The sequence below is a fragment of the Anas acuta genome, chromosome 2 (assembly GCF_963932015.1).
Source record: "Anas acuta chromosome 2, bAnaAcu1.1, whole genome shotgun sequence".
Lineage (NCBI taxonomy): Eukaryota > Metazoa > Chordata > Aves > Anseriformes > Anatidae > Anas > Anas acuta.
Window position 1 is genome coordinate 62975695 of NC_088980.1, and position 12711 is coordinate 62988405.

At 42.2% G+C, this 12711-nt stretch overlaps 1 protein-coding gene across 1 annotated transcript in view; it reads right to left on the reverse strand.

The window, feature by feature from the left end:
- Positions 1-12711, reverse strand: part of AOAH (acyloxyacyl hydrolase) — a 73358-nt gene that overhangs the window by 15740 nt on the left and 44907 nt on the right. The window contains 3 exon segments of the mRNA XM_068670438.1: positions 3989-4063; positions 5034-5070; positions 10468-10550. Of these exon segments, the coding sequence (XP_068526539.1) occupies positions 3989-4063; positions 5034-5070; positions 10468-10550 (195 nt within the window).

A 12711-nucleotide genomic window follows, 5' to 3' on the forward strand; every position in this document is an offset into this window, starting at 1 on the left:
GGGGAAATGAGGCTGGTCCTGCTGTGGTGGTGAGACTCAGCTTGACCAAGGTTTTCAGAGACAAAGGGCTTTATCTGGAAGGCTTCATCCTAAGAGCATGCTCAAGCCTTCCACGTGGTACAGGAGGATAGAGACCTTTCCCTGGAGAAGTCCTTTGAGCTCCATGCCCCCAACCTATGGTTTTTCCATGGGTAAGAGAAAGGCAAACTCCGTGTGGGGATGACTGAGATGTTGGGAAATCAAGCGGGATTGCTTGTTGGTGAATGCCCTCCAAAAGCAGGAGCCTTCACAAGCTTTGCTGTTTTGTCTTGAGGACTAGACATCTAGAAATGGTTGTGCTCTGGGGTAACTGAGTTCCCTGTGGGAGAACTGCATTCCTCTAATTAGGATTTGGGGTTCTTTAGCTGCTGCATTTTGCATGCAATATAATAATTAGACATGTTCCCTGGGCCTAGAAACTTATCTTGATGCAGAATGTGCTTCTGCAGCATTTGAGAATTTCTGGTCAGGGAGAACTGAAAAACAGCATTAAGATTCAAGCTCATGCTTGTGACAGCCACCCGAGCAAGGTACTTTTGAGATAAGACTGTGGTTTTGCCCTTAAATTACTTCATTTTTGCCTACAGGTGTTGTGGCACTCAATTTCAAAATACTGCTCTGATGTAAGGCAGCTACGGCAAGCAAACACATCAGCGGGAGATGAAATTAATATGACATTCATAGCTCCACAACCTCTTGTCATCCTCTACTGAAGTCACACAGGTGTTCCCATGCATTTCTTCACATTTCCTCTCTGTGCCAGGCTTTGAAATTAAAACCAGCCAAGAAGCAAGCTATCTTGTAGGCACATGCATTTTGGCTTGTGCAATAAGGGAGGCAGCACCAGGGATGGCTTCTGCACACCTGGGACCTCTCTGTAAGCTGATGTTTGCCACCACTCTTTGCGTCAGCACATAAGCAAACAGCCATCAATGGTAGGGTACTTGGCTGCACAGAGACCTTCTCCAGCACCTGGCACCACCACATCCTGCAGGGCAGGTCTGGTCTCACACCACCAATCCAAATAAATCCTCCCCAGACCATCTTTCATCCTCAGAGCTGCTTTCTAATCACATCTGTAACACTCCCAGTGTTTGGGCCACTGGCATATGGGGCCACCAGGTGCACGTGTGGTTTTCATTGAGAGCTCACGTGCCCATATGCATGCATACACATATGCACATACATACACATACACAACTGCAAAGCTGGGAAAGAGAGGCTGGAGACGCAGTGCCTTACCCCAAATGCAACTAACACACAGTAACTGCACAGCATCTGGGGCTGCTGGCGTTATTTTCTTGTTGCTTTTTTTTGTTGTTGTTCCAGGTCCATGTGTCCCACATGGTGTCCCACATTTACACCTCAGTGGGCTGAGAGATACCGTTGCCATCTGTCTTTATTTTTCTAACCCCTCTGTTTGGACTCCACAGTGTGGAGACTACTGGGAACATACAATGCATGCTGCCAATTTCATTATCTTTTTCCTCTACGAGCATCCATGTAACACATCACCCCGCTCTTCACATGGGATGAAATACTGGCATTTTATCAATTCTTTGGCTAAAAGCTGTGCTCAGCACATTGCTCTCTGAAGGCAAAATACAGGATATGACCAGAAGGGCTCTATTACTGCCCTTTAAAGCTGTCCTTGAAAAGGTTTTTATTTGTCTAGCTTTAGGTTTAAAGTCAGGTGCATCAGATGCTCCACATCCTCTGCAACCTCTGTGGGTATTATCAGAGCCAGACAATGACTGGATCCTCAAAAATCCCTCTCTGCTACCCACCCCACTCAATGAAAACAGTGTGTTTCTATAGGAGCTGCAGCACCTTTCCTTGCTGGAGTCACAGGGATCACCACAGCCACAGCTTCTTTTGATGATATGGGGGTTGTGGAGAAAAACAGACAGCAAAGAGAACTGGAGCAGACAAGAGTGTCTCTGCCAGGTAATAGGCACTGGGATAAAACAACAAGCGGCATTTTGAGTAATACTGTTTTGAAACACAGGAATGGATGCTGCAAGGCCAAAATGGTTTAAATTTTGTGGAGAGATTCTCTTTTTCTTTAGGCAAGAATAGAAAGCAGGATTAGACGCAGGGGAAGCGAAAGGATTAACCTGCAGCATGACGAGTTAATCAGAGGCAAGAGCAGTGACTTTAGCAAAACAGCAGAGTCAAAATACATGCTCAACAGAGCCTGGCCCACGCCTGTAAGAAGACACTTCTGAAGTCTTTTATATTTGGCAGGGTTCATCACCTTGGAGGTGGTTGTAGCAATACTCCAGAAGCTTCTGGATAACCAGATGCCCAGGACAGGCATGCTAGCAGGCAGCAGGAGGCCTGGAGGGATGGCTGTGACTGCTTTTCCCAATCGGCTCAACGATAAACTTGCTGATAAGCAAAGTTTTAGGCCACTGAAAATGTTTTTTTTTTTAGAGGCAAAGCCTGAGAGCCTTAATAATAGCTCCAACTTAATTACACAACTTGCAGGTGAGACTTTAAAAGCTCTGAAAGGAGACTTAGCTGCATTGGCATCATTTAATAAAATGTTTTGAGTGTTTTGAAAGTGTACATGTTAATCAGATTTATTAATTTGTCTGTCCAGGTTTTGGCTGGGATAGAGTTAATTGTCTTCCCAGTAGCTGCTATGGTGCTATGTCCTGGATTTAGGATAAGAACAACAACACATCCATCTTTTAGCTGCTGCAGAGACAAGCGCTTGTACAGAGACAAGGCTTTCAGCTCCTGGTGCTACCGTGCCAGTGAGAAGACTGGGGGTGCGCCAGGAGCTGGGAGGGGATGCAGCTGGGACAGCTGGCACACACTGACCCCTGGGATGTCCCATAGATGACCCTAGGGGCTCATGCTCAGCAATAAAACTAGGGTGGCTGCCACTCTGAGAATGGCTGGGCATTGGTCAGCAGGTGGTGAGCAATTGCATTGTGCATCACTTGTGTTAATATGTATATATTTATTTATTTTTCTTTATATTTTTTTCTTCCTTATTAAATGGTCCTTATCTCATCCCAGGAATTCTTGCACTTTTCAGTTTTCTCCCTCATCCCACTTTATGGTGTTGGAGCGAGCAAACGACTGTGTGGTGTTTCGCTGTCTGCCGGGTTAAACCACATCACTGGCTAAAAAGGCAATCTGAAGCTGCATCAAGGTGAAAATAATGTTAGGCCAACAAAGTGTCCATTTGGACCACTTGCAAAACCAAAGCTGGAGTGTGGATGCACTGTGCATTGGCCTGGTTGAAAGGTGGCTTGTGTGTGAACTTCCTGGGCTGTGGATTTCTCACTATGGGAGGAAGAGAAGCATCAAAATGGTGACCTCTGTGTGCCCCTGAGAGCGTTGTTAATAGGTAGTGCCAGAACTGTTAGCTTGGAAAGCTTCAGTTCGTTCTCCTGCTGAGCTTGTGATAGAAGTAAAGCCAGAAAGACAAAAAACTTTATGAGAGCACAATGAAGGCTGCAGGCAGCGTGCTCAGAGGCAGGGTGAAATTAAACCTCAACAGAGGACCACACTGTGGTTCTTCACAAAAGGTAGGCCTGTAACGCTACCTTGTCTGATGGGAGATGGTACACTGAATAAAATGGATATATATGCTCATAATGCTCTATTTTTTTCCTCCTGTTGCTTTCATTTCATCTACTTTGCAAGAAATATTAAGCTTCAAACATGCCTTTGGTCATTTTATCACTGTGAAAGAAAGACAGACAAGCTCTGAATAAGGACAGGTAGGTGGCAACAACAGATACAGGTAAGGATATAACCAGTATTTTTAGCAGAAAAATAAGAATGAAGCAAAGATCAGCAGCAAAGAAAAGTGCCATTAAGGGTAGGCTCTGAGCAATGAGACAGATATGTCCAAAAAGCCAGTAGTACTCTAAAGAAGCCGATGACCATATAAATGACCATATAAATGTTAGTACTGATTAGACCTTACCCGTTGCAGACGTCATTCCCAATTGTAGCATAGATAACTATGGCTGGATTGTCCAACAGCTGGTTTCTGGCCAAGCTGAAAGATAAATCAGCAGCATATTAACGGGCAAATATATTCTCAATGTCTGAATCACACACCATGTGCATTGGAAGTAGCTTGTTCAATTTTGGCCAATGCTCAGATGACTATGCTTCTAGGCTATTTTTTTTCCTATAATTTTGTATTTTAATCCATATTCTTACATATTATTTTTTTCCCTTGTCCCTCTTACCCCCTCATGGACTTGTCTTTTTCACTGCTTTTCTTGCTGGATTTCTAGCTTTGCAGTATTCAGAAGCCAAATCAAGCAGCTCCATTTCAGGGCAAAGCTATAAATCAAGTTGGGAGGTTTTTAGTTAGAGTTGGGAGAAGAAGACTATGTGGGGCTGACAACTAAGTTTATGTGTAGGATTGGGCTCAAGATCAAATCAGGATGTGGCTTGCAGTTCAGAAATGAAGGATTCATTAATACTTTTTCTGCAGCAGAGAACTATAAATCTCAGGATGTGAACTACATCAGCATGGAGAAGGCTAAGTTAAATGCAACCATCCCACGGCTGACCCAAATTATTCTGAAAAGCAGAGCTGCTGCCTCTCTCTATCTGGTAGCTACTCAATCATACCCATATGGAGACAACACAGCAGGCCTGCCCGTGTCTATCCACATTGCTGGGGAGTCAGGGAGACCCCCCCAAAAAAAAACAAATTTAAAGAAAGACTTAGCCTCTTCCCTAAAATCACTGGAAATACTACATTGTCTTAGGGTCAAGGCCCTGGGGATGGTGAGACCCACATCCAAAAACAGTTTTTCTTCTGTTAATGAATGTTGATACCAGAGAAGACACCAACAGTACTTAGGGCAGAGTGGCCAAGTGAAGCTCTGCTTCTTGAGACACTTCTGGATAACACATTCATTACAGGGCTCTGCTTCTTCCATTTGAGGGTGTAGGACCCCAGACACAGTTCTGTACCTGCAGTCAGTCTTCAAATCCCATCAAACACTCACCTTTTCATTAAATTGAGGAGATTTCTTGAAGAACCACCTGATCACATGCAGTGGGAATAAGAGGAATAGTACAACACTGTTACAGTGGCAAACAAAATGAAAAGCAAAACCCAATTTCATTGCACATTTCTAAGAATGTAGGAGTATTTTATTTTATTTTATTTTATTTTATTTTATTTTATTTTATTTTATTTTATTTTATTTTATTTTATTAAATAAAAATTGAGCAACAGGTAATCTCTAACTTTTTTGGGTGCCAGCATTAGGAAGTGAAGCCAAATCCAGTGACCTGCTGCCTCTCACATGAGTTCCACGTATCAGACTGTAGAAAATCAAATACTTTTACGTGCTGGGTTGTTTGGATCTGGCTTTTAATCCAGATCTGGCAGCTTCTTCCCATCTGTTGAACACAGTAGTCTCTTGTAAACCAGCCAACCTGACTTGTCAACAGTCAATCTACTTTTAACTTTCCCTATAAATTGCAAAACGAACTTTTCTCACTCCTCTAAGAGAGTAAGTGTCTCACAACTAGGTCACGTTGGGAGTGATTCAAGCCCTAAACATAGGCACCAAGTGCCATTTTTGACATCTCAGAGTATCCAGGACACCTGCAGCAGGGATGGCAGATACAACACAGGATGCGTTAGAGATTGTGCGCTTCTGGAGAGACAGCTGGAGGTGGGAAAGATACTGTAAAGCATCTTAAATGGCACTATACACCGACATTGGGGTGTCTGTATTGCTCTTGCCACCAGTGGCAGACTTACAAAAAATAGTATTTGGCCAGCTGCAGCCCTCCGGATTATTTACATTTAAATAGAAATTCACCCAAATGGTTGGATGCAAATCTCTCCTCCTCCAGGAAAAGAACTAGCTAAACCTAAGCATCTGTGAATATCGATCGTGTTTCATTTATGTCTTGAATCAGAAAAGCATTTCTTAATCAGGAAAGCTTTTATGCGTAAAATTTACTAGTGGGACTTTGAAGGCTGTGCATACACATCCCAGCAATACACAGCATGCAAATCAAACTCCATCACCTGCAGTGCAGGAGTGACAGCAAAGAAGCAGACAGAAAAGAAATAATGCTTTGTTCAAGATTAGACCAAGACTATGACTGCAAGCAGCTCACCCCACAGCAGCATACAGAAACACAAACTTCAGGCGCAGGCCTTACGCTCTGTACTTGTTTCTATTTTGCAGTATCTTCATTCTCTATCCTCTTTTCTCACTCATTCTCTTCTTGTTTTACACCTCTGTTCTCTGCTCAGCTCCACTCTGGTCTCTCTCCTCCTCTTTTCTGCATTGTGCCTTGAAGCTTGCTTTGAGGAGCAAATCCTGTCCCCCCGCAGCTCTTATGGGGAACGTTGTGGGCAGAACATCATTAAATCTCCGCCGGATTGGTGTCGGGAAAAGATCTAAGAGATAAACCCCTGAGGTAGCAATAATACACTTTGCATTTTAATAGTGGTGCCTTTGTTACTATCGCTGACAGTGATGCCAACTGCATATATCAAGGAATCCTTTATGTTTTAAATAATCCAGTTCTTCCAAGCTAAAAATGAACGTATCTCTCTGTTGCCTCTCTCTTGAGGGCTGCTACTCCATACAAAATCCAGTCCTCCTGTTGAGAAACTCTTTTCAGCTGAATAAGAGCCCCACACAGTCCTTAGAAAATATGGCTTGGAACAGAACCACTGCTAGCTGATTTTTTTTTCTGTTTAATATCCTTTTTTCAGATCAAATTCAGCATCCCTTTGTTAAGCCACTCTGCTGCATGACTCCCTGGACTGAGGCTGCAGTGCTAGCACAAATAAATTAATCAGGATCTCTGGAAATTAGATGCATTTACAAAAGGTAAGAGGCTCTTCTTGGGTAGGTATTACCTCCACAAGCGTAGGTAGTTATGAGCATCTCAGTGGAAAGCATTGGCACAGCTATAAAGCAAGTCAAAGGATAAAGAAAATGAAGAGCTTTCTTAGAGAAGTGTTTTAATGGGTAAATTGAGTCATCAAGGAAGTGCTTATGATCCAGGATGTAATTTCTGATGAACAAATTCAAGAGAGAAAGAAGAGACCAGGCAGAGTAAGTATTTGAAGTTCAGCTACCTTTGCACTGTGGAATGTCCCCCACCTCCTCCTGGACCTCTCCTGCCCCCCTCTCTGTTGCTTTTCAAACTTCTTCGGACCAGTGGCTTTTATTAGTTTTGGTGAGGAATCAGGGATGGTTTTACTTCCACTTGTGAATAAACCCAAATTTCATGAGCCTTGAAATATTTCTGAGGTGTGCAGAGCTGCTGACAAGGAGCAGTGCTGGCCTGCACAGATGTGACTGGGTCCAGATAGCACCAAAACTGCTGCGTGGCTGCGAAGGGCTCCTTGTTTACTAATCTTTAGATCCTACCTGCCGTGAAAGCAATTGGAAATGCAAAGATGCAAAGAAAAAAGTCTCCAGTTTTCCCCAGATGAACTCTGGTCTGACTAGAATTTCCAAAATTCTAAAATTTTGGAAAATTCTAAAATTCCAAAACAGCAGAAATTATATACTATATGTTATATATCATATATATATATATATATCATATATATTTATATTATTTCTTAATTGGTTTTGAAGCCACAATGAGCTATCTGGTTCTTGATTGCTCAATGAGCTATGGCATGTATTAACAAGGCTTAATTTTTTCTGGTCAAGGACAAGAATCCCAAAGAGACAGATCAGCCTATGAGTGGCAAAGAAGTATACAATATACCCACATTCTGAAATAATGTATGGTATCCATATATCTCAAGAAAACCATAGATGATAATTATAAAATTGTTCTGTAATTATTTAGAAATTCATAAGGTATTCACTTTCTCCATATTTACTTCTTCTTCTTCTTCTTCTTCTTCTTCTTCTTCTTCTTCTTCTTCTTCTTCTTCTTCTTCTTCTTCTTCTTCTTCTTCTTCTTCTTCTTCTTCTTCTTCTTCTTCTTCTTTTAATATTCTAGCAACTGATTTTACTGTCAGGATGCTTCTTGATAGAAGCAAGGGGTTTTCAGCAGGTGATGGAGGACATTCAGAAGAACTTTTAAATCCCACACCTGAGCATTCATATCCGTCCCTCACACCTTGGGATCTCTCTCAGTCAGCCAAAAACCAGAAATAACACATGGTCTGCAAGCCTGTGTGAAGATGCCAGGAGGCAAGACAATTAAACCATGCTGAAAACAATGAACAAGTAAATTCAAATGTTGATGGAGAATGTTGATTAGGAATGTGAGCTGCTTGCTGTGCATCCACAGCTCCCCTGCTGGCCCCCAGCTCCAGCACCTCTCCCTTTGCATCTCTTTGAGGAAGAAGTATTTTTGGAGGAAAATCCAGCTCTCCCATCTGTGGCTATGTCAGGCTGGTGGTCAGCTTTTAGCTTCACTGACACCGACAGTGCCCGTTTAAATCCTCCCATTCTGGGAAATTATTATGCCAAACAAGGCAAGAAATTTGAACCTTTACAGCACTGTGTCAATGTGATGATTAGGATAAGATACTGAGGGAAGATACGCTGGGATTTTTCTATCACTTGTAATTTTCTTCAGACTCTTTTGCCGTGACACAGACTCACCTCCTTTTATATCCTGCAGATGTCTGCAGTGAAAGTGTGAGAGAGAGGCATGTAAAAAGGAATGGTGCATACAATAAGACCCCTCTCCCCCACGCCCCCAATTTTTTGTTTTGTTTTGTTTTAAGTGTAAGGGGGAATTGGGAAGAAGGGAAAGCACATCTCCTATTAAATTAAAGAGAACAGAACAGGGTGATAGGGTATCAGGCACTGAGGTTAACTGCCTATAGATGATAAGAACTGTTGACCTCATCTTTTTCGGCCTTTTGTTATCCCCTCACCAGAAGGGATAGATACCTGAGGGACTGTGGTCACAGAAGCCACCAACCCCAGTGCCCTGTGTCTGACAGACGAGGTGAGAAGTACCCATAGCCATCCAAAATATCAAAGACATTGACATATATTAGTGCAAAAAGACAGCAAGTCAGAAATACACGTGCCTCGGGAAGGAGGAAGGTGTATGGAGGCATTGCCAGTAGCCTAGGTGCTGGCACCCGAGGGGAACTCTGATAACTCTGATGAAAAAGCCCACCTGAGCCTGCAAGGGATCCTTGCACAATACTACCTGCTTGGACAACATCTTCAGCGCTGTGAGATATCTGGCTCATGGAGCTGCGGGTCAGGGCAGACCCCTTCTGATCCTAAATCTGGCAGAAAACCTAATGCCCAGCATTTAACACATTTCAATATAACACTAGAAACTAGTGCAACTGTACTCCTCACTTGTGGCCAACATGACTCATCACTGTTGAGGAAACATATCCCAGAAACTCAAACTATCTGCCTAAGGAGATTAAATTTTCCCTAACTTTTGCAGCCAGTTTTCTGAAGAATTAAAATTAAATACATGCAAACACAATGTGGTAATCACAGAATGATCAAGTATCTTTTAAACCAACTGTTGGGGACATCACTTAATCCGACACACAATAGTTAACATCATAAACCTTAATTTCAAAGGGAGATTACTCTCATCCCTTCATGCAACCACTTTGGCAGATTTAATCAAACTCTGTCTTGAAACAGCTCTGGGCTTCTTTTTACCCCTGGGCTTCTTTTTACCCCTGGGCTTCTTTTTATTTCCGGGTAGATTAGGCCTTCTGTGTATAACCTTGCCAACACAGAATGCTATTTTATAGGAAGATGTTAAGCCAGCCTCGCAAAATTAATTATTGACAAAACAGTGCTAAGGTTTGTCCTCATTTACCTTTGTGTCCTTGATTACTTCTTCAAAATCTGGTTTACGTGCACACAAAGCTGCCTGCACCACTGACTGCTGCAGTTTTGCAGAAGGATGATGGTTTTTCAACAAAGGCCTTGCAGGACATAACAGACATCCTTGCTGTGAGGCTCCGGACAGTTTCGTGCCTGCTGTGCTTGCTGGTGTGACAGTCCTGTGAGCCTCCCTGTGTTACCGTGGGGTACAGCATAGGACCCCCAGCATCCCCAATGGGGGTGCAGAGAAGGGGTGTGCAAGGAAGAAGGCACCATGCCATAGCCTCCAGAGGAGATGGGGTCAGGCCTCTTCGCTCTGTCACTACCGGCAACACCCCTCACATTCCCCATTTTGGTCACCGGGGAAAAAAATAACTAGAGTTACAGTGGGGTACACTGATCTTTAGTTCAGTGGAAGTCCTTAGTAAAAGCACAGATAAAAGCAACCAAGGAAGGATGCTGAGTTAAATAAGTGATGGTCACTACTTTTTCCACAAGGCATGCATGCAATTTGGAAAGGTTTTCTCTTTGTTTCTGGAAGACGTTCATTAAAGCCACATCAAATTGTGGGACTTATAAGATTAAAAAAAAAAAAAAAAAGTGAAATATGTTAACTTACCATTTTGGGAAATGTTCTGTAAGTCTCTGTGATTACAGCGATTTCTCCTGCGTAAACGTAGATATAGAGAGTCTGTCCAGCCTCTGAAATAAATTGAGAAAACGCAAGCCACTAAACTTTTATGATGTGGATGAAAACAAGTCCAATGTTTAAAAAGTTTGTTCTTGTCTCTGAACAACACTGTGCACCAGTTATGCATATACTTCCATTTTACATTTTCTCTTTTTTTTTTTTTTGAGGTCATAAAATTATTTCATTTTGAATAACACCGCCTAAAATGGAAGCCCCAACATTCTCTGAGAAACTATAAATGGTTGGAGAGTTTTGTTTGGATTGTTCATCCTGGATGCTTTCACCCTAATCTTTCAGGCTAGGTGTTTAAGAACCTTTTTCTTATACATCATTTATCAAAACAATCCTGTTGATTGCTCACTAATTGACTTTTCAATTGGCTGTTGTGGAAGAAGAAATAAAGAAGAAGAAATATTGTCAGGGCATTCATTTCCCAGTGCCATAAATCATGGGTGGATTGATCAGAAGACAGGTTAAATTTGATTTTGATTAGTTTTCTCCATTACTTTGCACTGTCAAGAAAAATTAAAATGCAATGAAAAGGATAACAGCACACAGGGAAGCTGATGGGAAGGCCACGCTCCGAGTCCCAAGTACCTGGCCATGGCTATTGGAGCTGTTGATCTTGTGTTTGAACTTAGGCACCGAAGAAATCAGATAACTGAAATGGTTCAAGAACAGCCAACTTTGGCTAATGCAGAGGAACATGACAATGATAAGTTTTGAAACCAGCAATAAAAAGTAACTACCTACATAGAAACATATGATAAGACTAACTAGTAAGCAAGCAGTAGGCTATGCAAGGAATGTGGGAGGTCTTTGTCTTTCAGCATAGCAGGCAGGGTGATGAGGAGAAGCAAACAAAACTTCTTGGTCAGAGCATACACTTCTTAGCTAATCCGTGGCATCCCTCTTCACTGACTTTTGGGGAAAGGATGGGCACAGCCTGCATCAGTCTGCATCTCTGTTTCTGCAGGCTCGGTGTAAATGGGAGCCTTCTGCAAGTTGTCCTCTCCCACAGCACATTGCCTACCGGTCTCCTCTAGACTTCATCTTTGTGCTGTGAGATTTTGAGCTGCTTCTCTTTAAAATGCAAAAAACTCCCAAGCAGTCTTCCTTTATTTTCTTCCAGGCATGGAAGAGTTTAAAAAAGAGATCAAAAAATCAGCACTGGTCCAAAGACAGCTGGCAATGCCATGGTCAGCACTAAGCTCCTGTCACTTAACAACTTCAGATCCTTTGCAGCCCAGTTAAGTACTGTCTATAGAGCAGCTGGATATTGTAATTGATCTGTAAAGGCTGATTTTGTTGCTATCTCTGAGTGAGGAGCCTGCACAGATCTTCTCTGTTTGGCTTGCCAGGTAGTATACAACTTTAAAACACACACCCTGTGAATGTAACTGCGGCTGGGAGTCCAGTTTATGCACAAGCAGAAAAGAGCAAGCAGAAAGAACAAGTGTATGGTGCAGCAGATATCTTTCCTGGAAGACAGCATGCTGTGCCAATTTTTTAGTTCTGTTGGTAAAGGGCCTCTGTAGACTTGCCTCATGCTTGGTTTGGCATTTCACTGTATTCATGACCTGTCCTAGACACATCAAATAAAAAATACCTAGAACCCAGGCCAGACCAGGCACTTTTGAGGTACTGTACCCTTTAGATCTGGCAGGAGGCACGGGCCTCTTAATACTAGCCAAAAAGATGACTGAAAAATACTTTTTTTTTTCCTTTTACTTCACAGTTCAAAATGCCAACATTTCAAGGTGTTTTCTTTATGTTTGTTTTATTTTCCTTACCTTCTGGCTGAGACTTAGACTTTTTTTCTCTCCATCTATTCCAGTAGTCTTCCCCATCCACATGAAGCAATTCAACAAGGTAAATCAAGTCACATACTTTTCCCTTATTCTTTTGCAACTTCCCTCTCAATGTGAAAAAAATAAAACAAAACAAAACAAAAGAACGGGGAAGAAAGATCACCTTTCCCCCCAAAAGGAACACCATCAAAATAACCTCAGGTTATCATTTATTCTACTGTTTCAACACCAGAAAGGAAACAGGACGAAAAGGAGAGGAAAAAAATAAAAAAAAAAAATTAAAAAAGGCAAATGCTGATTTTGTTAGTTTCAGCAATGCTTATTTCTCCCTGCCCCAGAAGTTTGAGATATTTTTTTTTAC